The sequence below is a fragment of the Heterodontus francisci genome, chromosome 1, assembly GCF_036365525.1.
Source record: "Heterodontus francisci isolate sHetFra1 chromosome 1, sHetFra1.hap1, whole genome shotgun sequence".
NCBI lineage: Eukaryota > Metazoa > Chordata > Chondrichthyes > Heterodontiformes > Heterodontidae > Heterodontus > Heterodontus francisci.
Window position 1 is genome coordinate 243,202,935 of NC_090371.1, and position 23,118 is coordinate 243,226,052.

The following is a 23,118-nucleotide window of genomic DNA, read 5'->3' on the forward strand; positions in this document are numbered from 1 at the left end:
TTGCAGCAAGTGCTCCCTAAACAACCTCCACAATTCTGTCGTGCATTTCCCGGAGAACATCTGTTCCCAATTTATGCTCCCCAGTTCCTGCCTAATAGCATTGTAATTCCCCCTCCCCCAGTTAAATATTTTCCCATCCCGTCTACTCCTTTCCCTCTCCATGACTATAATAAAGGTCAGGGAGTTGTGATCACTATCACCGAAATGCTCTCCCACCGAGAGATCTGCCACCTGGCCTGGTTCGTTGCCAAGCACCAAGTCCAACATAGTCTCCCCTCTAGTCGGCCTATCTAAATAGAGTCAGAAAACCTTCCTGGACACACCTGACAGAAACTGCTCCATCCAAACTATTTGCACTAAGGAGGTTCCAATCAATAGTAGGGAAGTTGAAGTCACCCATGACATCAACCCTGTTACTTCTGCACCTTTCCAAAATCTGCCTCCCAATCTGTTCCTTCATGTCTCTGCTGCTATTGGGGGGGGGGGGGGGGGGGGCGGGTCTATAGAAAACTCCCAAAGTGACTGCTCCTTTCCTGTTTCTGACTTCCACCCATAATGACTCAGTAGACAAACCCTCCTCGACGACCTCCCTTTCTGCAGCTGTGATACTATCCCTGATTAACAATGCCACTCCCCCACCTCTTTTACCTCCCTCCCTATTCCTTTTGAAACATCTAAACCCTGGAACATCCAGCATCTATTCCTGCCCTTGTGATATCCACGTCTCCATAATGGCCACAACATCATAGCTCCAAGTACTGATCCATGCTCTAAGTTAATCACCCTTATTCCTGACACTTCTTGCGTTAAAATAGACACACTTCAACCCATCATACTGGCTGCAACTTTGCCCTGTCAACTGTCTAACCTTCCTCACAGACTCTCTGCACTCTATCTGCCTGCTCAACAGCTACCCCATCCACTGATCCGTGGCTCCGGTTCCCATCCCCCTGCCAAACTAGTTTAAACCCTCCCGAAGAGCTCTAGCAAACCTCCCGCCCAGGATATTGGTGCCCCTCCAGTTCAGATGCAACCCGTCCTTTTTGTACAGTTCCCACCTTCCCCAGAAGGTATCCCAGTGATCCACATATCTGAATTCCTCCCTCCTGCACCAGTTCTGTAGCCACGTGTTCATCTGCATTCGCTCCCTGTTTCTAGCCTCACTAGCATGTGGCACCGGTAACAATCCCAAGATTACTACTCTGCTCGTCCTGCCTTTCAGCTTCCAACCTAACTCCCTATATTCGCTTTTCAGGTCCTCATCCCTTTTCCTATGTCATTGGTACTGATATGTACCACGACCTCTGGCTGCTCCCCTTCCCCCTTAAGAATCCTATAGACTCGATCAGAGACATCCCTGACCCTGGCACCCGGGAGGCAACATACCATCCGGGAGTCTCGTTCGCGACCACAGAATTATAACCTCTTTATAAAATTTTCTTGCTTAACTAATTCCTCTTCTGAAGGTACTGACATATGCAAAGATATAGCTCTTCATTTTCCTCACCCATGTTGTTGTAGTATTGCTTTAAATGTCAGTGTTCCTTTAAGGGGTGTACCATAGCTGGCTGTCCATCACCCAGACAGGATATGATGCACAGATTCTTGTGACCTCTGAGCATTCATTGTCAGCTGCCAAAGCAGTAACAGCCAAGTATAGGACCTTCCCAGTATTGTTGTGGATGTTTGTATCTTCAGTAAAAGAACCTACCTTATAAATTCACTGATTGTGCCCGTGTGAATCATAACACATTTAACCATTTATGATGAGAGCTTGGACAGTGGTGTTGAGGTTATTCAACCTTGATCACCACAGCCAAACCCAAACCTGTCCTCACCTGATGCCACATGTGTATTTTGCAGTAGGAGTTTAGAGATTCGGAGTGGGAGCCCTGGTCATTGATTTTTACTTCTCACTGGTCTAGTTTATTGTGCAAAAGTATTGTTATTTTGTCTCAGAGCAGATAACTCAGCACAGTGGTGCAGTGGTTAGCACCGCAGCCTCACAGCTCCAGTGACCCAGGTTCGATGCTGGGTAGTGCCTGTGTGGAGTTTGCAAGTTCTCCCGGTGACTGTGGGTTTTTACTGGGTGGTCTGGTTTCCTCAGACAGCCAAAGACTTGCAGGTTGATAGGCAAATTGGCCTTTATAAATTGCCCCTAGTATAGGTAGGGGAATTGAGGGAAGGTGGGGATGTGGTAGGAATATGGGATTAATGTAGATTAGATTAGATTAGAGATACAGCACTGAAACAGGCCCTTCGGCCCACCGAGTCTGTGCCGACCATCAACCACCCATTTATACTAATCCTACACTAATCCCATATACCTACCAAACATCCCCACCTGTCCCTGTATTTCCCTACCACCTACCTATACTAGTGACAATTTATAATGGCCAATTTACCTACCAACCTGCAAGTCTTTTGGCTTGTGGGAGGAAACCGGAGCACCCGGAGGAAACCCACGCAGACACAGGGAGAACTTGCAAACTCCGCACAGGCAGTACCCGGAATCGAACCCGGGTCCCTGGAGCTGTGAGGCTGCGGTGCTAACCACTGCGCCACTGTGCCGCCCATTGATTAGTAGGATTAGTATAAATGGGTGGTTGATGGTCAGCACAGACTCAGTGGGCCAAAGGGCCTGTTTCAGTGCTGTATCTCTAATTAATAACAGAAATCTAACTTGGGACTATTCAGATTTGTAGGTTTAACAAAGAAAGAGTGTCTCTTTGACTTATGCTGATAGTTAGGCCTTTTCCTGCCCCCTTCTGCTCAAACATAATTTGTATCATAACTTGCCGGATGTGTGAGCCTGCATCCGGGGCCTTAGTGAACAGCAGAATTAACAGTTTATCGACTTTAATGAGATTTTGGATTGGTAAAGAAACAAAAGGAACCCTGGAGATGGAGGTAGGGAGCATTAGAGTCAAATCAGGTACACAGTGAAAAATAAAGCAAGGGAAAGAAAGATTGGATTAAGAGAGAAAATCCAGCTAGTTCTATAACCAGTAGGTTACAGAGATTTGCGACTCATAGCACATTCCTTTTGCCCATGAACTTACTGCCTGATTTGTTATTTTTCCAGGGAGAATTGACCCAATATATTTACTAGTGTAAAAAAGCTTGTAAAAGATATATAATGAAACATCAGTCCCACTTTTATGCTCTGAGGATTTCTAAGCGTGCTCATTTCTTGTATAGTCTCTGAGCTCTGGACAGAAAGAGGGGAATTTTACAGTCATACTTGTATTCCAAACATTTTTCAGAACATATCCCTTTTCTGGGAAGTGGTAGTCCTTTTTACAGGGAAATAGTTTGAGATATATATTGTTCAACAATCTACCTGAATGCTGTTAATCCTTACCTTCATTAACTTCATCATTTTCTTTATCAACTTGTGCTTTCAAAACATACCGTTTAATCAGTCGTTTCATTATTTGCTATGAAAGACAAGAAAATGAAAACAAGAGGATCAAAGAACATTCCAAAAAAAATAGATGACCATGCTTATAACAAGAATTACGTATGAATTCTGATTTACAACGAATATATTTAAATGTCCTGAATCACTTGTTAATAGAACTCTAAATACTGTGCACTCAATGAATGCATTATCTGTTTACACCAAACTAATTAGCATTGAACATTTTGAAACACATGAATTGGTTTGCTCATCGTCAGAAATCATGTTGTTAATTTGAATATTTTAGTCTGTGCAGCTACATTGATCTCACTCTCTACATAGAGCGTTTACGTTTGGCCAACACAGTATTGATGAGGTGTTAACGGGGCCACAATCGCAAACGGTTTCATAATGTCATTATGAAAATCCTGCTGTACTCTGTGCATAACAACTTAGCAAATTTCAACTGTTACATTCTGCTGTATTGAATGCAAAAGGCAATGCAGGGGCAATATTCTATTTGCAATATGATCGGAGAGTTAAATCAATTAAGATTAATGGGGAAGTAACGTACTGGGATAATACATTGTAGCTAAGAGAGGTAACATTTGGTTATTCTATTTATGAACCTTTTCAAAAACCCAAATTTCAGCTGCCTCAGCCACAGAAATAGAGCCAATAGCTGGAGAAGGATGTCTTGCTCTGGTACAGACGGAGCATAGTAAGGTCAGAATATTTTGAGCATTATGAAAATTAAGTGTGCTACTTCATGTACCCATGGCATTGCTCAAAATAATCTAGGATCAGCTTGCTGTTGTAATGTTTGTCTGACGGTGAGGAAATAACTCCCGATTTGAATCTCATTATTTTTGCTGTTGGAGGTTTCTCTTGATTAACAGCTGTTTGGCTCCTCTCATCATCTCAATCCCTCACCAGAATATCTCAAGGTCAGAAAAAAAAAGCAGAAAATAATTGTCTTTTTCTTTTTATGTACTGTTTCAGATTGTGATGTGTTGATGTTTTATATAAAATGTGGCATTTAACGTGTGACAGACATTCACAAAACTCAAGTGCAGCTTGGCTGATTTGGTAGTACTCTTGCCTCTGATTTAGAAGATTGCAGCCTGAAGTCCTACACCAGGGCTTGAGCACAGAATCTAGACAGACACTTCAGTTCAGCACTGAGTAAGAGCTACATTGTCAGAGGTGCTGTCTTTTGAATAAGACATTAAACCTGGACTGTGTCTGTCTGTTCAGGAGGACATAAAAAACATCAGCATTATTCAAAGAGGAGCAAGGCATCCTGACCAAAATGATCAAAAAAATTAAGTAGTTGTTGGAGAAGCTTCCAAGCCTGTTTGTGAAGACCCTGAGACTAGGATGCTTTAGTGGAAAGTGTTTATTGCTTGCCAGAGCTTACTTCTACTCTCCAAACACCCATCAGCCAGTGCTGGCTGGCTTTTCTTTATATATACATAATTGAATACAATTGACTAATACCCAACACCTTTTCACCCTATTATCGTGGACTAACATTCATTAACAGACCCCCCCCCCTTTTTTTCTTTAAATACATTATGTATATTAAAAAGACATTTTTCTTTACATTATCTATTAACTTTCAACACCAGCCATTAAAGTGCTATATATGCCCCCTTAAACTTTTAAAAAAGTGATCTGGTCATAAAAAAGTCCACATTTTCCTAACTTGTAACATGGATTTCCTCTAAGAGGGCAATCCTAACAATTTTTTTGAACAAACACCTCTTAGTAAAACAATCTGATAACTGATGACTCGCATCAACCCATTTTATTTTCAAACTTTCTTTTCTATCTGGGAGATCAATCCTCGACCTCTTCTGCAACACTTTGTCGAATGGCCATTGTCCCAGAGAGAATGATCAATATAGCATTCTATAGGAAAACTTCAGATTGCCCCTAATACAAAAGAGTTCCTTTAAAATATTTGATAAATACATACCCATATCTATTGCTTCTATCAGTGCAAGTGTCTCAGCAGCTAAGGTGCTTTTAACTATCCTTTTTATTTTTTTCGATTCCCAGGCTAATGGATGACATTCATCATTTCTTCCCACCAAAAATATGAAACCTGCTGCACTCCAATAACCATCAGGAAGATTAGCATGTGAAGTGTCACTAAAAATGACCAATTTCATTTCATCTGGGTCACTCAATGCTGGAAACTTGTGTACATTTGTCAAAACCCAATCTCTTCAATGTCTGCTTTCAGCACTTCCCCAACAGTAGCATGGTGCACAATTCTAATACATCATAGCAAGCATCCAGCCTAGTTTGTGTGCACAACCAGTTCAACTGCTCGATTAAGCTCCTTAACTGGTCTACTTCTTCCTTGGTTGCAGAGTCTTCCTTTTGAGAGGCTCTAGCCCGATTTATTGGTATCCTATTAACAGTAAGATCCTATTAGATAAGACTGTTGATTTAGGGTTACCCCCAACTTAGTCTAATATTCAACCCAATATATTTAAAAGTTCTGGAAGCCTGAATTCCAATTTTAAATTCCTGCAGAACTTCATCTACCACAAATTTCTCAAATGCCTCAGATCCTCCCCACAGAAAATCATCCACATCTATCAAGAACATGCCTGCTAGTTTTTCTTCATAGTACCAATAAAATATTGTCAGATCTACCTTTAGTTGAATACAACCAGCTTTTAGTAGGACTGATCGAACTGAAAAGACCACACCCTGGATGCATCATTTAGCCCATAAAAACACTTGTTTAGCTTCCATAAATTCCCCTCTATCTCCAGCGTCGTTTGGTGGCTTTAACAATACTTCCCTTTGAAATTTCTCCCCTTGCAAAAATGCTGCTTTGATGTCAATGGACTTACATTCCCATGAGTGTGTCACTAAAAGGGCTAGGAAAATCCTCAAACTTGCTTTTCCTGTCGTTAGGGAATCCACCAACTTCCTGGTCACCTAGTCATTCCTCAAATCCCCAAGCTACAAGACTGGCCTTCACTTTATCCGTACCATCGGGAAGTACTTTCTCAGTACAGATTCAGCTATGGGACAATGCTGATTGTCCTCTATCTGGCACCTCAGTAGATACACCAAACTCTCTCCAACTGTCAAGTTCTTTTCACTTGGTATCCTTTATCAATTTACCATCTAACTGGTTAGCAGCCACTAGAGCTTCTCTACCGTAATGTCTCCTACTTCTTGTGGCGCACCTCACCTGCTCTCTAGTCCTTGCTCTAGTGAAACCACATCCCCTAAGAGAGTTCCTATCCCTTTCTGGACTACCACTACTTTACCATCTTACAACCAGACTTCCTTTCACAAGTTAGTGACCTTTTCCTTGGACTATGATAATCTTCAGGCCCACTGTCTGAACTTCTATGTTTCCTGACCTTCCGTACTTTTACTTCCTTCTGCCAATCTATAGGTCTGATCCAGTCCCTTGTCTTGCACAGCCAATGTTTGTTTCCCTGTGGCCTTACCTGCCCTTCCTATAATGGTGGCTTCCCTTCATTCACTATTCCCTTCTGGCATATATGTCACTCTAGTCCCAACTTTCGGTGGTTGATTTTTGGGATAAATGGCCTTATCTGGATCTTCATGATCACTTGGTCCACTCTCAGTCAGCCCCCTATCTGCCACAAACTGTTGCTCACAAAGGTCCGACATATGTGCATGCGAAGTACATGGTGCATCATCAGTGTCCATCATTTGTTCAGATTCTGTCAATAAGCCACGAGGAATGTACTCTAACTGTTTGGTTGTCATGTTGCAAAATTACCATTTTGCAATCAGTGCCTAAACTTTTCTGGGGTCTCTCCATTCCTTCAGCCCTTCTCTTGTAATACACCATGTCCCTGGTATCAAAATTCTTTTCTGATGGCTTGACCCATACCTCAAAGCTGATTTTTCCTGAAACCTCCGCCTTAATAAATGCTCTTCTCCCTGCATGCATGGCATTCAAAATGTTCCACAAAAATTGAACTCTAAAGCCAGGGGCTGATTCCACATTACCGAAGGTATTTTCGGATTCCTGCCATAAATTAATTGATATGGGCTGTAGCCCTCAAACATTTGAAGCATGTTTTTCACATGTACTGCCCACACTAGAGCAGTAGTCAATTTACAATTTGGCTGGTCTGCTAAAATGTTTGGGAGCATTTAGTCAATCACGGTATGATTTCTCACAAATCCCATTACTAAAAGAACTTTCTGCTGCTGTGTGCATTGCTACTGTTACGACCAGGTGAGAAAGAGGTCTAGGGTTCCCTCTCCGCCTTAACCAGGTCTTAGCATATCAGGATTTAATTTTAAACACTGTTTTTAGCTCCCCCTTGGTGAATCCTTGTTCACTGCTTTCCAATATAAGGGAAAGAAACCAGCACAACAGGTTCTCAGGTTTAAAGAAAGTGATTTTATTAAACTTAAAATGCTAATTTGGTTGATGCACGATGCAGCCACGCTAGCATACATACGTGATACACATGCAGATAGAGACAGAACAGAGCAGAAAAAATAAAGTGGAAAAGTTTGAGGCAATATCTGAAGAGTTGTTACAGTTTTTGAGCTCACTGTAGAGTCCTTGATTGTAGGTAGATCTTGTTTTTCGTTGAAAAACAGTATTCTTAAAACTTGTTCGATATAGGAGACTATTCGCTCTTGGGGTTCATGTGTCTTCAGTGCATTCGGAGGCTTGTAAGAAAGAGATGGGAGCAGACAGGAAAGAGATCTTCAGTCCAGGAGCAAACAGCTTTCTGCCCAAACTGTTTGTACAAATTCAAAAAACTCAGGTTACCCAACAGGTTAGTCATGTGACTAACTGGTTTGACCATGTCAGTTTGTGTATTTGGCCATCTTAGCAGTCAACCTGGAATGCAATCTCCCCCACCTTCAACATCTGGTGATCAAAAGTCCATCGTGGGTTGAATGTCAGGGAATGGCTGCTTTGTCCTTCCAACCACAGTTTGCCAATATGCAAACGCCCTTTCAGCCATGGCCGATCTGTTCAACAAATCCTCCCCTCACTCCAGTAAGTTTAAAATCAATGTTCATGACAAAATTAATGTGCCTCATTTTTGGCAGGTGGGGGCCTAGCATGATACTACAATATTCATATTTTCACACATACTCCTGAACTCATCATTGGCAAATTCTCCTTCATTGTCAGCTAGAAACCTAGCCAATGCTCCCAGTCCTGTTCCTATCCACCTTTCCATTATCTTGTCCATTACTACTTTTGACTTTACTGTAAATCGACAAACTGAATCGAGTCACCACATCTATAAAGTGCAGAATAAAAATGTTTTTTTCTTTATTCCATACCTTCAAGTCCATCGCTAATGTTATAGTCATCATCTATTACCCCTGCATCTTTTAACAGAATCTTCAACCTAGGACAAGATTGATGTGCAAACGGTCGATGTAGTTTTGAAATAATTTGCCTTTTCTCCTTTAAATCCCTACCCCCGGTTGCCATTAATACTTTATTATCCTGCTTAGAGATGTTAGGTCTCGCTAAAGGAATACAATAATGTCCCAACTGTGTAAACCATAAAGCTTCCCAAAGATTTCCCAAAGACAATCGCCTTATCATGTTCCAGAACTAATTTCATTCAAGCCTTTTTCATAGACAGTTTATTTAACAGCAAAGGTATATCACTGGATACTACATCTGCACTAATAAAATGGTTGACCTCTATTTTATAGCAATTACCACTCTTACTAGTGATGTCAACGGGTTGTCATCCCCAAACATGAAACAGGTAGAACTATCATTCTTTGACCTTATTTTGGTCTTCCTTACTTAAAGACGACATGTAACACCTTAACCAGTCCACTCCACTTACTGTGGACGTACACCCACTGTTTAGTACTGCACAATTGAACAAATCTGCGACTAGGACACTCATTACCAGACTGAAGCTTCTCGTGACCAGTATAATTCCTTCTAATTGATCAGTAGTGTCACCCTCATCTTCCACATCATATGTCATTTCAAAAACCCCATTATTCCTTTTTGGACAATAAAACACATAATGATACTTTGAATCACATTGGAAACACCTGTTGACCACCCCTTGGTTATTCCTGGGGTTCAGCCTTCTGCCATAATTGCCCAATTCCTGCCATCTGATAACTGCCAAAAGGGTCTCTAGACTCATTAATTTTGTGTGTGCTTCTCCTTTCACACTGATGCTTGAGCCCCATACTTGAACGACCTCAAAATTCCATTAGCATTGTATCCTCCGCCTTCGGCACCACAGCTAAAGAACCCATCTGCGCCATGTAACCGGGAAGGAATGTTGTCCCAAATATTTACTGAGGGCATCAGACATCTGATCTAACTGCATATCTTTTTCATTGAATCTAACGCCGGTTAATAGTAGGAGCCTATCCATGTTCGATATCCTAGCACAATCCAACAATTTGAAGGCAAGTACTGATCTAGGAATTTCCAAGCAGAATCGTTGCAACCTTGTACATAATCAATTAAACTCCATAATATATTCTTCTATAGAAAAACCATCCATTTTTCTAAATTTATCAAAGTCTGACCATGCCTCATAGGCACTCAATAAGTCATCTTTCATACAAGTTTTATCCAGAAATTGTAAGAGATTGTCCAAACCTTCCTCATTGTCCAAATGATAAACCTTGAGCTCAGAACACTTTGCCTCTGATCTTATTTCTGGCGGGAAGTGAAAGTGCAAGGGACATTCCTTGCTTCCTTTTAGGTAAAGCCGTAACCCGTGTCCATATAGCAACTTCATTCTTCCATTGATCATAAGGCTCGGCTTCACAAAACAGCAGTGGAAAATCATATACTGACACTTTAAACTTAGTTTCAGTCATCTTTCTTCAACAAAAAAAAAAAAACACTCCAAATACAACTTTCTCAAAAAAAACTCTAATCCTAATTTCTTGTCTGAAAGCAAAGCTTAGTCTCCAATCTTCACTTTCAGGCAACCATCCTCTGCTACCAATGTTAGAGAAACTTCCAAGTCCGTTTGTGAAGAAGACACTGAGACTAAGATGCTTTGGTTGAGATTGTTTATTACTTATCACAGAGCTTACTTCCACTCACCAAACAACACCCACCATGCTGCCTGGCTCTTCTTTATATATATAGATAATTGAATACAATTGAATAATTAACACCCAACACCTGTTCACCCTATTATCTTGAACTAACATTCATTAACAGACCCTAACAGTCGTTCAACTTAATTAACTACATTTGACAACATAACAATGACCAAGCATCAAAATTAATTGGCAGTGGAGCACTTTGGAACATTTTGAGGAAATGATAAGGTTCTGTATAAATGCAAGCTTTTTTTCTTCATTTAAATGGATGGATTATTTGTGTGCCATTTAAATGATTAAAACAAATAAACATTTAAAAATTAAAATCCCAGATTCTGGCGAGATATCTGTCCATGATAGAGCAGGAAATGAGTGAATGGTAATGCGAGTTACTTCATCTAACATGAGCAGAGAAAATGGGGATAATTTTAACTCTCCAAGGTGGGTGAAACAATATACTGTAAAGGAGTGTTAAATTGTTAAGAAAAAGGTGCATCTGACCCCAACCCACTGCGAACGTGCCTGCTTCCAGGTTAACTGGGGTGGGTTTGGGGTCAGACAAGTAACTTGCTTCTGAGAGGCGGAACACTAACTATAATATTAAACTGAGGCTTTGCGCCTCAGAATTTATTATCAATTTGGATTTCACGCTACGGCCCAGGGTTTTTATGGGCTTAGGAAACCTGGAAGCTGAAGGGAGGTAGGAGCTGCAGGCTGCAACAAGCAAATGCTTTGTGGTGGGAAGCAGGAGAGGTTCCCCCATCGCCCCTCAAGCAATCCTACTGCAATTTGCCTCAGTCCTCATGATCTTCAGAACCCTCCCACCATGATCAGCTGTCCTCTCCCACAATTCCTCCCTTTCTCTCCGCCTCACTTTGAGCTCCCCCTTATACCACGACCCATGACATAGCACATACCTGATATCTCGTTGGTTGATTTATAATGCTGTTGAAACTTTGGGTTTCTGAAATTCTTAGATTTGACTGTGCAAAAAGATTCAGCTGGGAAAAACAGAATAAAAACATTTAAAATGATAGAGTCTTATAGGACAGAAGGAGGCCATTGGGCCTATCATACCTGTGCCAGCTCTTTCAAAGAGCTATCCGATGAGATCCACTCCACATGCTATGCCCATAGCCCCAGCATTTTCTTTTCCTTTGCAAGAATATATCCAATTCCCTTTTGAAAGTTACTATTTAATTTGCTTTCACCAAACTTTTATAGGAACGTAGGAGCAGGAGTAGGCCATTCAGCCCATCGAGCCTGCTCCACCAATCAATTAGATCATGGCTGGCCATCTACCTCAACGCCACTTTCCCGCACGATCCCCATATCCCTTTATGTCATTCGTATCCAGATATCAGGCAGTGCATTCTAGATCGTTACAATTCGCTACATAAAAAAACTGTACTCATCTCCCCAATCATCTTTTAAATCTGTGTCCTCCAGTTACCAGTGGAGACTGTTTCTCCATATTTACTCTATTAAAATCTTTCAAAATTTGAACACCTCTATTAAATCTCCCCTTAATCTGCTCTAAGAAGGCAATCTCAGCATCTCTAATTTCTCCAAATAACTGAAGCTCCTCGTCCCTGGTACCTATATAGTAAATCTCTTTTTCACCCTCTCCATGGGATCCTTCCTAAAGTTTCATGCAGTATTGGGCACAATACTTTACTTGAGGCCTAACCAGTGATTGTGGAAACTATATTAATAATGTAAACAGTCTTTTCACTGGACAATGTGGTGAGTTATTTCACCTCCAGAAATTCTTATAACTATTCAACTGCAGTTCTGGTCAATCAGATGAATGCCTATTCTATCTGCTGGGTAAAATAGTCATGATTGAAATGAATTTGAACCAGCATTACACACAAATTTTGGCACAAGGATGGTTGGCACAACACATAAGTTCAGGACCTACTGAACTAAAATTCCTCCATTCTTCAAGTTTATTGAAAAAGATGTGTATTAAAAAGTTGCAGAACCTAGAGAGAAATACTAACAAACTATTCAAGGACTAATAAACCTTAGCAAAAAGGTAGGAGACAATTTCGTGTTTGCTAAGATTTTATTTCGAATTGGTGGAGAAAAGGTGAGTAGTTAATGTTAGTTATACCTCGCACAATGCTACTTAATGAAATGAAAGATTTGGAAGTACTGTATTACCATAGCAATCACAGAAATTTTTTGCCCAAATCATTGGGTGCAGCAAATTTTATCTGGTTTCTTTTAGTGGTGGAGGAGAGTGCAGATGGGAAGCTCAGGGAGTATAGGAGCCACGCAATTTGCACTATCAACTATTGCAAGTAGCAGATATACCACAACAAAGTCCATTCCTTCTGAATTACAGGGGATCTGTGCTTGAGAAGACTCAAATTTAGAAGGGAGGTTGTGATTGAGTTATTCTCCCTGCTCCAAGAGAATCTACCGATGGCAGCAAAGGTCACCAATGCCGTCAGCATTTATGCTACAAGGACCTTTCAGACACCCACAGAAGACACCACAGGAATCATCCAGTTTGCTGTGTCTGCTCCTTAATGTTAATTGTATATTAATTGTGTGCAGGTAATGGCCATTAACTGGGGCTTCACTTCCACCCTGCAGATAGATACTGTGGGTGTTGGGTTAGGAGGTGCATGCTTGTAATGTGTAACTCTGTAAATTAATTGTTTAGAAAAGTTTTTAAAGATTGGCTACAGTTCTATTCTTCATCAACTGACTTTCAGGAATATAATACGGTAGCAGAGGACAGTTGCCGAAAGGTGAAGGTTGGAAACTGAGAAAAGAATTTCAGACAAAAAAAAATACAATCCAAGTGGCCATTGTGGAAAATGGCAGAAAGCAAGTGTAAATTGTCAGGGTACGATTACCCTCTGATGTTCTTGCAGTCAGAACCATATGACCTGTGGAAGCATGAAACTGATAAGTGGGCATGCGTTATGCCCTACCAAAGAGGAAATAAGGTATGGCTTTGGTGTTGTCACTTTCTACAAGAAGTAAAATCAGAAGTAAAGTATTTTGTGAGATTGGTGCCCATTACTTGAGTAGTGAGGAAAGTTTAGACTTTCTATTAGAGTTCTTGGATGAAATCTACAAGAAAGATGATATGTTAAATGCCAATGAGGGATGGTTAGACTTTGATATATTTCAGAAAACAGATGGCCACTCTATGGAAGAAAATATCATGGACTATAACAGATAGTATAAAAGATTGATGAAATTCAATTTGAAGATCTCTGGATTAGTACTACTGTTGAAATTGCTGGATTCTGCTAACGTCTTTCATATGGATACTTCTTCTTTGGCCTCCCTGTCGTGAGAGACAATGGGCAAGCGCCTGGAGGTGGTCAGTGGTTTGTGAAGCAGCGCCTGGAGTAGCTATAAAGGCCAATTCGAGAGTGACGGTCTCTTCCACAAATGCTGCAGATAAAATTGGTTGTCGGGGCTATTACACAGTTGGCTCTCCCCTTGCGCTTCTGTCTTTTTTCCTGCCAACTGCTAAGTCTCTTCGACTCGCCACACTTTAGCCGCACCATTATGGCTGTCCGCCAGCTCTGGCGATCACTGGCAACTGACTCCCACGACTTGTGATCAATGTAACAGGACTACATGTCGCATTTGCAGACGTCTTTAAAGCAGAGACATGGACGGCCGGTGGGTCTAATACCAGTGACGAGCTCGCTGTACAATGTGACCTTGGGGATCCTGCCATCTTTCATGCAGCTCACATGGCCAAACCATCTCAAGCGCCGCTGGCTCAGTATGGTTCGATTCTGGGTACTGCCTGTGTGGAGTTTGCAAGTTCTCCCTGTGTCTGCGTGGGTTTTCGCTGGGTGCTCCGGTTTCCTCCCACAGCCAAAGACTTGCAGGTTGATAGGTAAATTGGCCATTATAAATTGCCCCTAGTATAGGTAGGTGGTAGGAGAATATAGGGACAGGTGAGGATGTGGTAGGAATATGGGATTAGTGTAGGATTAGTATAAATGGGTGGTTGATGGTCAGCACAGACTCGGTGGGCCGAAGGGCCTGTTTCAGTGCTGTATCTCTAAAAAAAAAATTCATTTCTTTCAGCCTTCAAGGAACAAATGGGATATTCCACGGTGACACAAATAGAAGACTCAATGATTGCCAGATTTTGAAATGGTCCATTTGTGGACCTGGTGATCAGATTTCTACAAAAATACTTAATAAGGACAAAGGATTGTTAGAGACAAGATCATGGAGAAAAGGACTTGAGTCATCATTTAAGTTTCTGACTGATAATGGAGGTGAATTTTCCAATGACCAGTTCAGAGAATGTGTAAAAATTTGAATCATGAATATTTGGTCATGAATATCATAACTGAAAGTCCTTTCAGCAATGGACTCGGTGAAAGGAATCAAGCAGTGATTGATAAATGCTGCATAAAATTTTAGCTGATCAACCAGACGGCAAGTTAACAACCATCTTGGCACGGATGGATTATGCAAAGAATTCACTCCAGATGGTCCCTATCAATTAGTCTGTAGACAAAATCTGGAATTGCCTTTAGTGCTGTGCGATGGTCCTCCTAGCTCTAGAGGGTATCACAATTAGTTCCATATTTTCTGCACATTTGGATGCTTTGCATGCATGGAGACAGGGTTTTATCAAGGCTGAGGTCGCGGAGAAAATTCAGAGAACACTGAGGGATCATATAAGACCATTTGAAACAGAATTTAATTCAGGAGATTTGGTGCATTATAAAAGAGAGAGTTATAAGGAATCGAAAGACCCTGGTGAGGTAATCAGTCATGATAGTAAGACAGTACTTGTCAAACATGGCACCCAAACAGTTAAAGTTCATTCCTCATGATTAATTAGAATTACTTACAAAATCTTAGACTCTGAGCAGCTGGTAGAAGTAAACGAGGCACCTTCTGCCTCAAATGCTCATGTATTTTGTGATGAAGGTGTTGAGGAACAGAATGCAGTTGATCAAGGGCTGGATAGTGGTAAAATGAGTAATCATGACACACATGAGTTATCACATCCACAGGCCAATTGCCCAGAATGACATATATTCCAAAGGGGTCTAGTGAATAGATGGATGCAACAATTGTAGGATATGCAGGAAAAAACTACTGGCAACTTTAAATATTGGTTGAATGTTCAGAATGATGGCCAAGAAGTGAAGACCATGGACTGGCAGAATGAGATGAAAGAGTAGGGAGTAAGAAAGCACAGTGCAAGTACTGATAGTGGATCTGGGAGTGACTATTGCATCAGAAAGCCATCACATAATGGAGAAAGACCCTCCGATAGTGTAAGAGGGAGATCTCACAGTTGTAGCCTTGACAGACATAAAATTGCAAGTAGGGGCTGTAGCTTTAATTGATTAGACAATGAAATAAAGGCCACAGAGCAGTTTTGGAACCGAACTAGAAGGGAGAAGTTCTTATGATTGTGAGGTTTTGGTGGCTGCCAACAAGCTGGAGGATAAACTAATAAGACAGGCAAAACAAATGGAATTAGATAATTGGGGAGAGTTTGGAGTTTATTCTGAGGTACCAGCTAAGGGGCAACCAGCTTTGTCACATGGGTGGATTTGTACTGAAAAAGTCCTTGCAGATGTCACTTATAAGGCTAAAGCAAGGCTTGCTGCTAGGGGTTTTGAAGTGAAACTGGTGATACATTTGTTAGAGTGGACTCCCCCACAGCTGCAAAAGTAATCTTGAAAATATTAGCTCTTTTGGCCACATAAAAGCCACATTTTTTCAGGGTGATACTTTTCAGAGATAAGTGTTTCTGAAACTGCCCAAAGAGGCAGCAGATGCAGAAAGAAAACTATGCAAACTAAACAAATGTGTCTATGGCCTGAATGATGCTTGCAGGGTGTGGTATTTTTTGGTGAGATCTCTCGATGAAAATAGGCTGTGTAAAACTAAAAGTGGATATTTTATTGGTATCATAAAAGAAAACTTTCAGGAATCTTCAGGATACATGTTGATGATTTCTTATGGGGTGGTACTGTGGAATTTGAGAAATGTGTTATTAATAAGATTAGAGTAGAATTTAAAATTGGGAATCAGGCTTGTGGGGCTTTTAAATATATTGGTTTAGATATTAATCAAAGTACCTCTGGAATAACTTTAAATCAACATTCTTATTTAGAGAGTATTACTCCCATCCTGGTTAATCTCACTAGGTCCTCACAGAAAGATGATGTTATATCAAAAGAAAAGACAGAGAAATTGCAACGTTTGATTGGTCAGTTGAACTGGTTGGACACTCAGACAAGACCAGATGCTAGTTTTGATGTGATGGAGTTAAGTACTATAATGAAACACACTGAAGTCAAGAATATATTAAGGGCACGGATTTGTAAAAGGCAGATCATCCTTGACTAATCTAATTCAAATTTTTGATGAAGTAACAGAAGGTTGATGAAGGGAATGCAGTGGATGTTTTCTTGATTTTAAAGAAGCAGTTGAAAAGGTACCACATAAGAGCCTGGTTAACAAAATTTATGCTCTGGAATAGGAGGGCCAGTGTCCAATTGGATTTTAAAAATGGCTTAAAGACAGAAAACAGCAAGTCGTAGTAAATGGTTGTTTTTCAGACTGGAGGATGGTAACAATGGTGTTCCCCCAAGGGTCAGTGTTGGAACCACTGCTTTTTTTGCTAGATATAAAATGACTTGGATCTTAGAATACAGAGCGGAATCTCAAAATTTGCTGATGATGCCAAACCTGGAGGCGCGACAAACACTGAGGATGATGTGAATTGCCTGCAGCAGGACATAGATAGGCTACCATAATGCGCATAGAGGTGACAGATGGAATTTAATACTGACAAATGTGAGGTGATGCATGTTGGCAAAAGGAATTAGGAAGAGGCAATATATACTTAACGGCACAGTTCTAAAGAGTGTGCATGAACAGAGGGACCTGGGGGTGCATGTGCATCGATCTTTGAAATTGGCAGGACATATTGAGAGAGTGGTTAGTAAAGTATATGGGATCTTTGGCTTCATAAATAGAGGCATTGAATGCAACAGCAGGAAAGTTACGCTGAACCTTTATAAAGCTCTGGTTAGGCCCCAACTAGAGTACTGTGTTACCACACTTTAGGAATGATGTGAGGGTTCTTGAGAGGGTGCAGGGGAGATTTACCAGAATGGTTCCAGGGATGGGGAATTTTAGCTACAAGGTTAGGTTGGAAAACCTAGGGTTGTTCTCATTAGAACAAAGGAGATTGAGGGGAGATTTAATCAAAATGTACAAGGTTATACATGCTTTAATAACCTGGAACATGCTGCCCACAAGTGTGGTAGAAGCGGAGACAATCATTGACTTCAAGAGGAGATTGGATAGCCACTTGAAGAAAATAGACTTTCAGTACCATGTGGATCGAGTGGGGGAGTAGGACTGACTGAATAGCTCTGTGGAGAGACAACATGAACTTGATGGGCCGAATGGTCTAATTCTGTGCCATAAATGACTCTATTGCTCTATGGCAAACAAGACATTAAAAAAATTAAGACAAAAGCAAATTACTATGGATGTTGGAAATCTGAAATAGAAGCAGGAAATACTGGAAATACTCAGCAGTTCTGGCAGAATCTGTGGAGAGAGAAACAGAGTTAACATTTTAGGTTTGTGGTCTTTTATCAGAACTTAAGTTCTGAACTGAGTTCTGATGAAAGGTTCACACATCTGAAACTTTAAATAGGCACTGTGCTTGTTGGGTTAGGAGGTGCATGCTTGTAATGTGTAACTCTTTAAATAAATGTTAATAGAATTGTGCAAAGATTGACTCCAGTTCTATCCTTCACCAACAGGTTTTCTGTATTATAACACTGAAGCCCTGTCTCACCAATTAGCCACCTACATAACTCCAGTAGCAACTATAAACTGAAGCAACAAAGCAACTAAGGTTTTCCAGACATCATTAACTGTACGCATATAAATATTTGTGTGAATTAATATTACCAAGTGTACTCCTGCATGTGGTATGTGTCTCTAGTGTGTTTTTCTCTTGTTTGAACCCTTGTGACTTGTCAGCATCTGCAGAGTTTCTCCATTTGGTTCCTATGTTGAAGAAGTAGCAGTGTTGAATGGGTGTTTGCCCGACTGACAAGCTGCATTGGCCAAGAATTATTGCTTTCAAAGACACCTTCTGCCATTTGTGCAAGGTTTGGTGATGCTACATAAGAGTACCAATTGACTACTGCTATGCTTTTTCCACTCATTCACTATTTGAGAGAATCTTCCCATGAGATCCATTGATCTGTCTGTGAGTAGATCATTGTTTCTATCTGTTTTTTCCAAGAGGGTCAAAGCTAGCCATGATTGCTTTCTGGGTTTTAGATCCCTAAGAGTCCATACAAGCAATGGGAACATCCATGAGAATTACTCCTACTTGAAAGTATCTTTCATCAATGCTTTGGTGATAATTGTGATCCACACCACAGATCTACTACTTTTTACATTGATAGGAACAGATTAATATTGGCTATATAAATTGCCAATGTTGAGAATGTGCTTCTATCAATTATAAATACAATCAAAAATATTTCTACTTACAGGTAAAATAATGGTAGGGGAATTTGCCAGGCCAGCCATAGTGGTAGCACTCTTCCATCTGTGTCAGAAGTTAGTGCGCTCAACCACCAGTCCAGGCTAATGTTGTATCCAAGCAGTACTGAGGGTGCACTGCACTGTTAGAAGTGCCATATTTCGGATGAAACATTTAACTGAGGTCCTGTCTGCCCTCTTGGGTGGACGATAAAGAGCATTATTTAGATAAAGTACAGTAATGTTCCCCTCGGTGACCCGGCCAATATTTATCCCTCAACCAGTAACTAAAAAACAGTTGCCATTATCTCATTGCTGTTTGTTGGAGCTTGCTGAGTGCAAATTCGCTACTGCATTTCCTACATTACAACTGTGATGACACATCAAAAGTACTTCATTGGCTGTAAAGCAGTTTGGGACACCCTGAGGTGGTGAAAGACACGATATAAATGCATGTCTTTTTAAACCCTTTAAATACATACCCTGGACTTTGAATTCAGCATTCCAATTTCTACATCTCTCTTCAATCTTTTCCTTCTGCATTTGAACAGACCAAGGAGACAGTTTTTGATTCTTAGTATTAAACTGATGCATGATTTTGGAGTCGGTACAAGACTGAATGGAGGGGGTAAGGTTTTCCCGTGGTCAAAGTAGAATAGCCACAGCTTTGAACGAGCAAACTTCCATTCCACATCTGCATCATCCTAAGGGAAAATAAAAATAAAAGGCATAATCTGATTGTTAGTAACAAAAAAAATGCAAATAACAAGCTCAGTAAAAAATAATTTCAACAATTCAGATTGCATGTTGCAAGGGAATAAAAGTTTATTTGTGAAATCATTTGAAAATAAAATTGTTGACATTGTTTTAAATCATGTTTCCCTGCCCCAACTATCACCATATCTCTGTCCCTGCCCAATTGCTATCATTCCCCCCACCACCACCCCCCTCCCCCCACCCCGATCGCCACTGCTCTCTGCCCAGATGCCTCCTGCTCCCCCAATCAGCACCTCTACCTTCCCGATTGGCATTTGCTCACCACCCAATTGCCATCTTTCTTCCCAATCGCCACCACTGCACCCCTCCCCCGATCCTCAATCACCACTGGTCCATCGCCCACCCCCAATCTTGACTGCTCCATTGCCCCTATCTTTACCGCTCAATGTCCCCCTGCCCATTGGCATATCTCTGTCCCCCCATCCGCGATCGCCACCACTGCACACTGAGATGGCCATGACTCCCAGCAATTTCCACTGCTCTACTGCCGCCCAACACCCCCCCCCTCACCCAATTGCCAACACTCAGTCTTCCAAATTGCCATGGTTCCATCCCCACGTAATCGCCACCACTCCCCCTGATCGCCACGCGTCTATCCCACAATCATCAATGCTTTTCCTGATTGGCACCACTCTGTCTCCTCCCAATTGTCACTGCAGTGCCCACAATTGTCCCCACCCCAATTGTCACTGCTTAATTCCCTACCAATTGCTACCACTTTATCCTCCAATCATTTTTTGAGGATGTTACTTGCAGCATAGATAAAGGAGAACCAGTGCATGTGGTGTATTTGGATTACAGAAGGTCCCACATAGGAGGTTAGCAAACAAAATTAGAGCACATGGGATTGGGGATAATATACTGCAATGGATTGAGAATTGGTTAACAGACAGAAAGCAGAGAGCAGGAGTAAATGGGTCGTTCTCAGGTTGGCAAGCTGTTATTAGTGGGGTACCACAAAGATCAGTGCTTGGGCCACAGATGTTCACAATCTATATAAATGACTTGGATATGGGGACCAATTGTAATATTTCCAAATTTGCAGATGACACAAAACTAGATGGGAATGTAAGTTGTGAGGAGGATGCAAGGAGGCTTCAAGGGGATGTGGACAGGCTATGTTAATGGGCAAAAACACAGCAGATGGAATATAATGTGAATAAGTGTGAAGTGATCCATTTTGGTAGAAAAAACAAAAAGGCAGAGTATTTCTTAAATGGTGCGAGGTTGGGAAATGTTGATGTCCAAACAGACCTGGGTGTCCTTGTTCATGAGTCACTAAAAGCTAGTCTGCAAGTGCAGCAAGCAATTAAGAAGGCAAATGGTATGTTGGCCTTCATTGCAAGGGGATTTGAGTACCGGAGTAAAGATGTATTGCTGCAATTGTATAAAGCCTTGGTGAGACCACACCTGGAGTCTTGTGTATAGTTTTGCCATAGACGGAGTGCAACGGAGGTACACCAGACTAATCCCTGAGATGGAGGGATTGTCTCGTGTGGAGAAATTGCAGAAACTGGACCTGTAATTCTGTAGACTTTCAAAGAATGAGAGGTGATCTCATTGAAACTTACAAAATTCTTACTGGGCGTGACAGGGTGAATGTGGGCAGATGTTTCCTCTGGCTGGTGAGTCTAGAACAAGGGGACACAGTCTCAGAATAAAGGGCAGGCCATTTAAGACTGAGATAAGGAGGAATTTCTTTACTCAGAGGGTGGTGAATCAATGGAATTCTCTACCCCAGAGGGCTGTGGAAGCTCAATCATTGAGCACGATCAAGATAGAAATCGATAGACTTCTGAATACTAACGAGATCAAGGTATATGGGGATAGTGGGAAAAATGGTGTAGAGGTAGATGATCAGCCATGATCTATTTGAATGGTGGAGCAGGCTTGATGGGCCAAATGGCCGACTCCTGCTCCTTTTTCCTATGATCACCACCACTCTGTCCCCCAATTTCCACAACTCCACTCCCTCTAATCACAATTGCTTCCTTCCCCCGATCACCACTGCTCCAATTCCGATTGCCCCCGATCACCAGCTCTTCCTTTCCCCCAATTTCCACTGCTCCCTTCCATTCAATTACCACTGCTCCCTTCCCCCGATCGCCATCACTCCATTCCCCCAAATGCTATCAAATCCTTCTCCCCCGACTACCATTGCTCTCTTCCCCCGATCATGATCGCTCTCATGATCGTCACCGCTCCCTCCTCCTGAACGGGACTACTCCAATCCCCCAATCACCACCACTCCATCCCCCTGATCCCCACTACTCTGTTCTCCCAATCAATGCGGCTTGCTCCATTCCAATGAACCTATTTTCCTTTGGTCAGACCACCTGATATTGTGGCTGCCCGGAAGCAGTGGGTTGCCCTGGTTGCTTGATTTATGGCTGTTGCCCACTATCCTAATGAGAGACGGTCTCAAATTGAACTGGCACTCCTGACAGGATGATCAGGCATTGAGTTTGTAAACTCTCCTTTGATTTTTTCAAATCCAGCCCACGTATTGCTGCTCTCCAAGATGGCTGTAACTGAAATGCATTTGGGCAGGATCAGACCACTTGGTTCAGTTTGTTATGCAGCAAAAAAAAAACATACTATTTAGTTCAATTTGATATTAAAATGGCAATTTCACAAAGTTTTTTTATTTGTTCAGGGGATGTGGGTGTCATTGGCTGCCCATCACTAATTGCCCTTGAGAAGGTGGTGGTGAGCTGCCTTCTTGAACTGCTGCAGTCCATGTGGGGTAGGTACATCCACAGTGCTGTTGGGAAGGGAGTTCCAGGATTTTGACTCAGTGACAGTGAAGGAACGGCGAAATAGTTCCATGTCAGGATGGTGTGTAGCTTGGAGAAGAACTTGCAGGTGGTGGTGTTCCCATGCATCTGCTGCCCTTGTCCTTCTAGGTGGTAGAGGTCCTGGGTTTGCAAGGTGCCTTAAGAGTGATGTCCCTTTGAGATCTCACTATACTAATGAGCTAAGTACCAGGATGCAGTCATGTGACTCAAAGCCAGAGTCACTCTGCAACTGTAACACCCAGATGAAGGTTCTGTAAATAGTTTGCTCTGTACTGTATATACTTGTTTAGCTGATAATAAACCTGTTAGAGATCTTCACCATCATTGGACTCCACGTATCTCATTTATGTTGCACCAGGCAACATAAAGAACTCATTCCATGGTGGTAGCTGTGGTGAAAAGACAAAGTCTAATTTGAAGACCACGGGGAAAACAGCTGTGAAAATGACCCTTCCTACAGCCACAAGAGTGCAAGTTCAAAAAAAATACTGACCCAAACAGTGGAAGGAA

The 23,118-nt window shown here is 41.6% G+C and overlaps 1 protein-coding gene across 1 annotated transcript in view; it reads right to left on the minus strand.

Moving 5' to 3' along the window:
* LOC137371896 (short transient receptor potential channel 3-like) overlaps positions 1-23,118 on the minus strand; it is a 148,722-nt gene that overhangs the window by 28,457 nt on the left and 97,147 nt on the right. The window contains exons 8-11 of the mRNA XM_068034941.1: positions 19,516-19,737; positions 14,653-14,667; positions 11,410-11,475; positions 3,365-3,440 (exon numbers count right to left, since the gene is read on the minus strand). Coding sequence (XP_067891042.1) covers positions 3,365-3,440; positions 11,410-11,475; positions 14,653-14,667; positions 19,516-19,737 — 379 coding nt within the window. The remainder of the gene's footprint in view (positions 1-3,364; positions 3,441-11,409; positions 11,476-14,652; positions 14,668-19,515; positions 19,738-23,118) is intronic.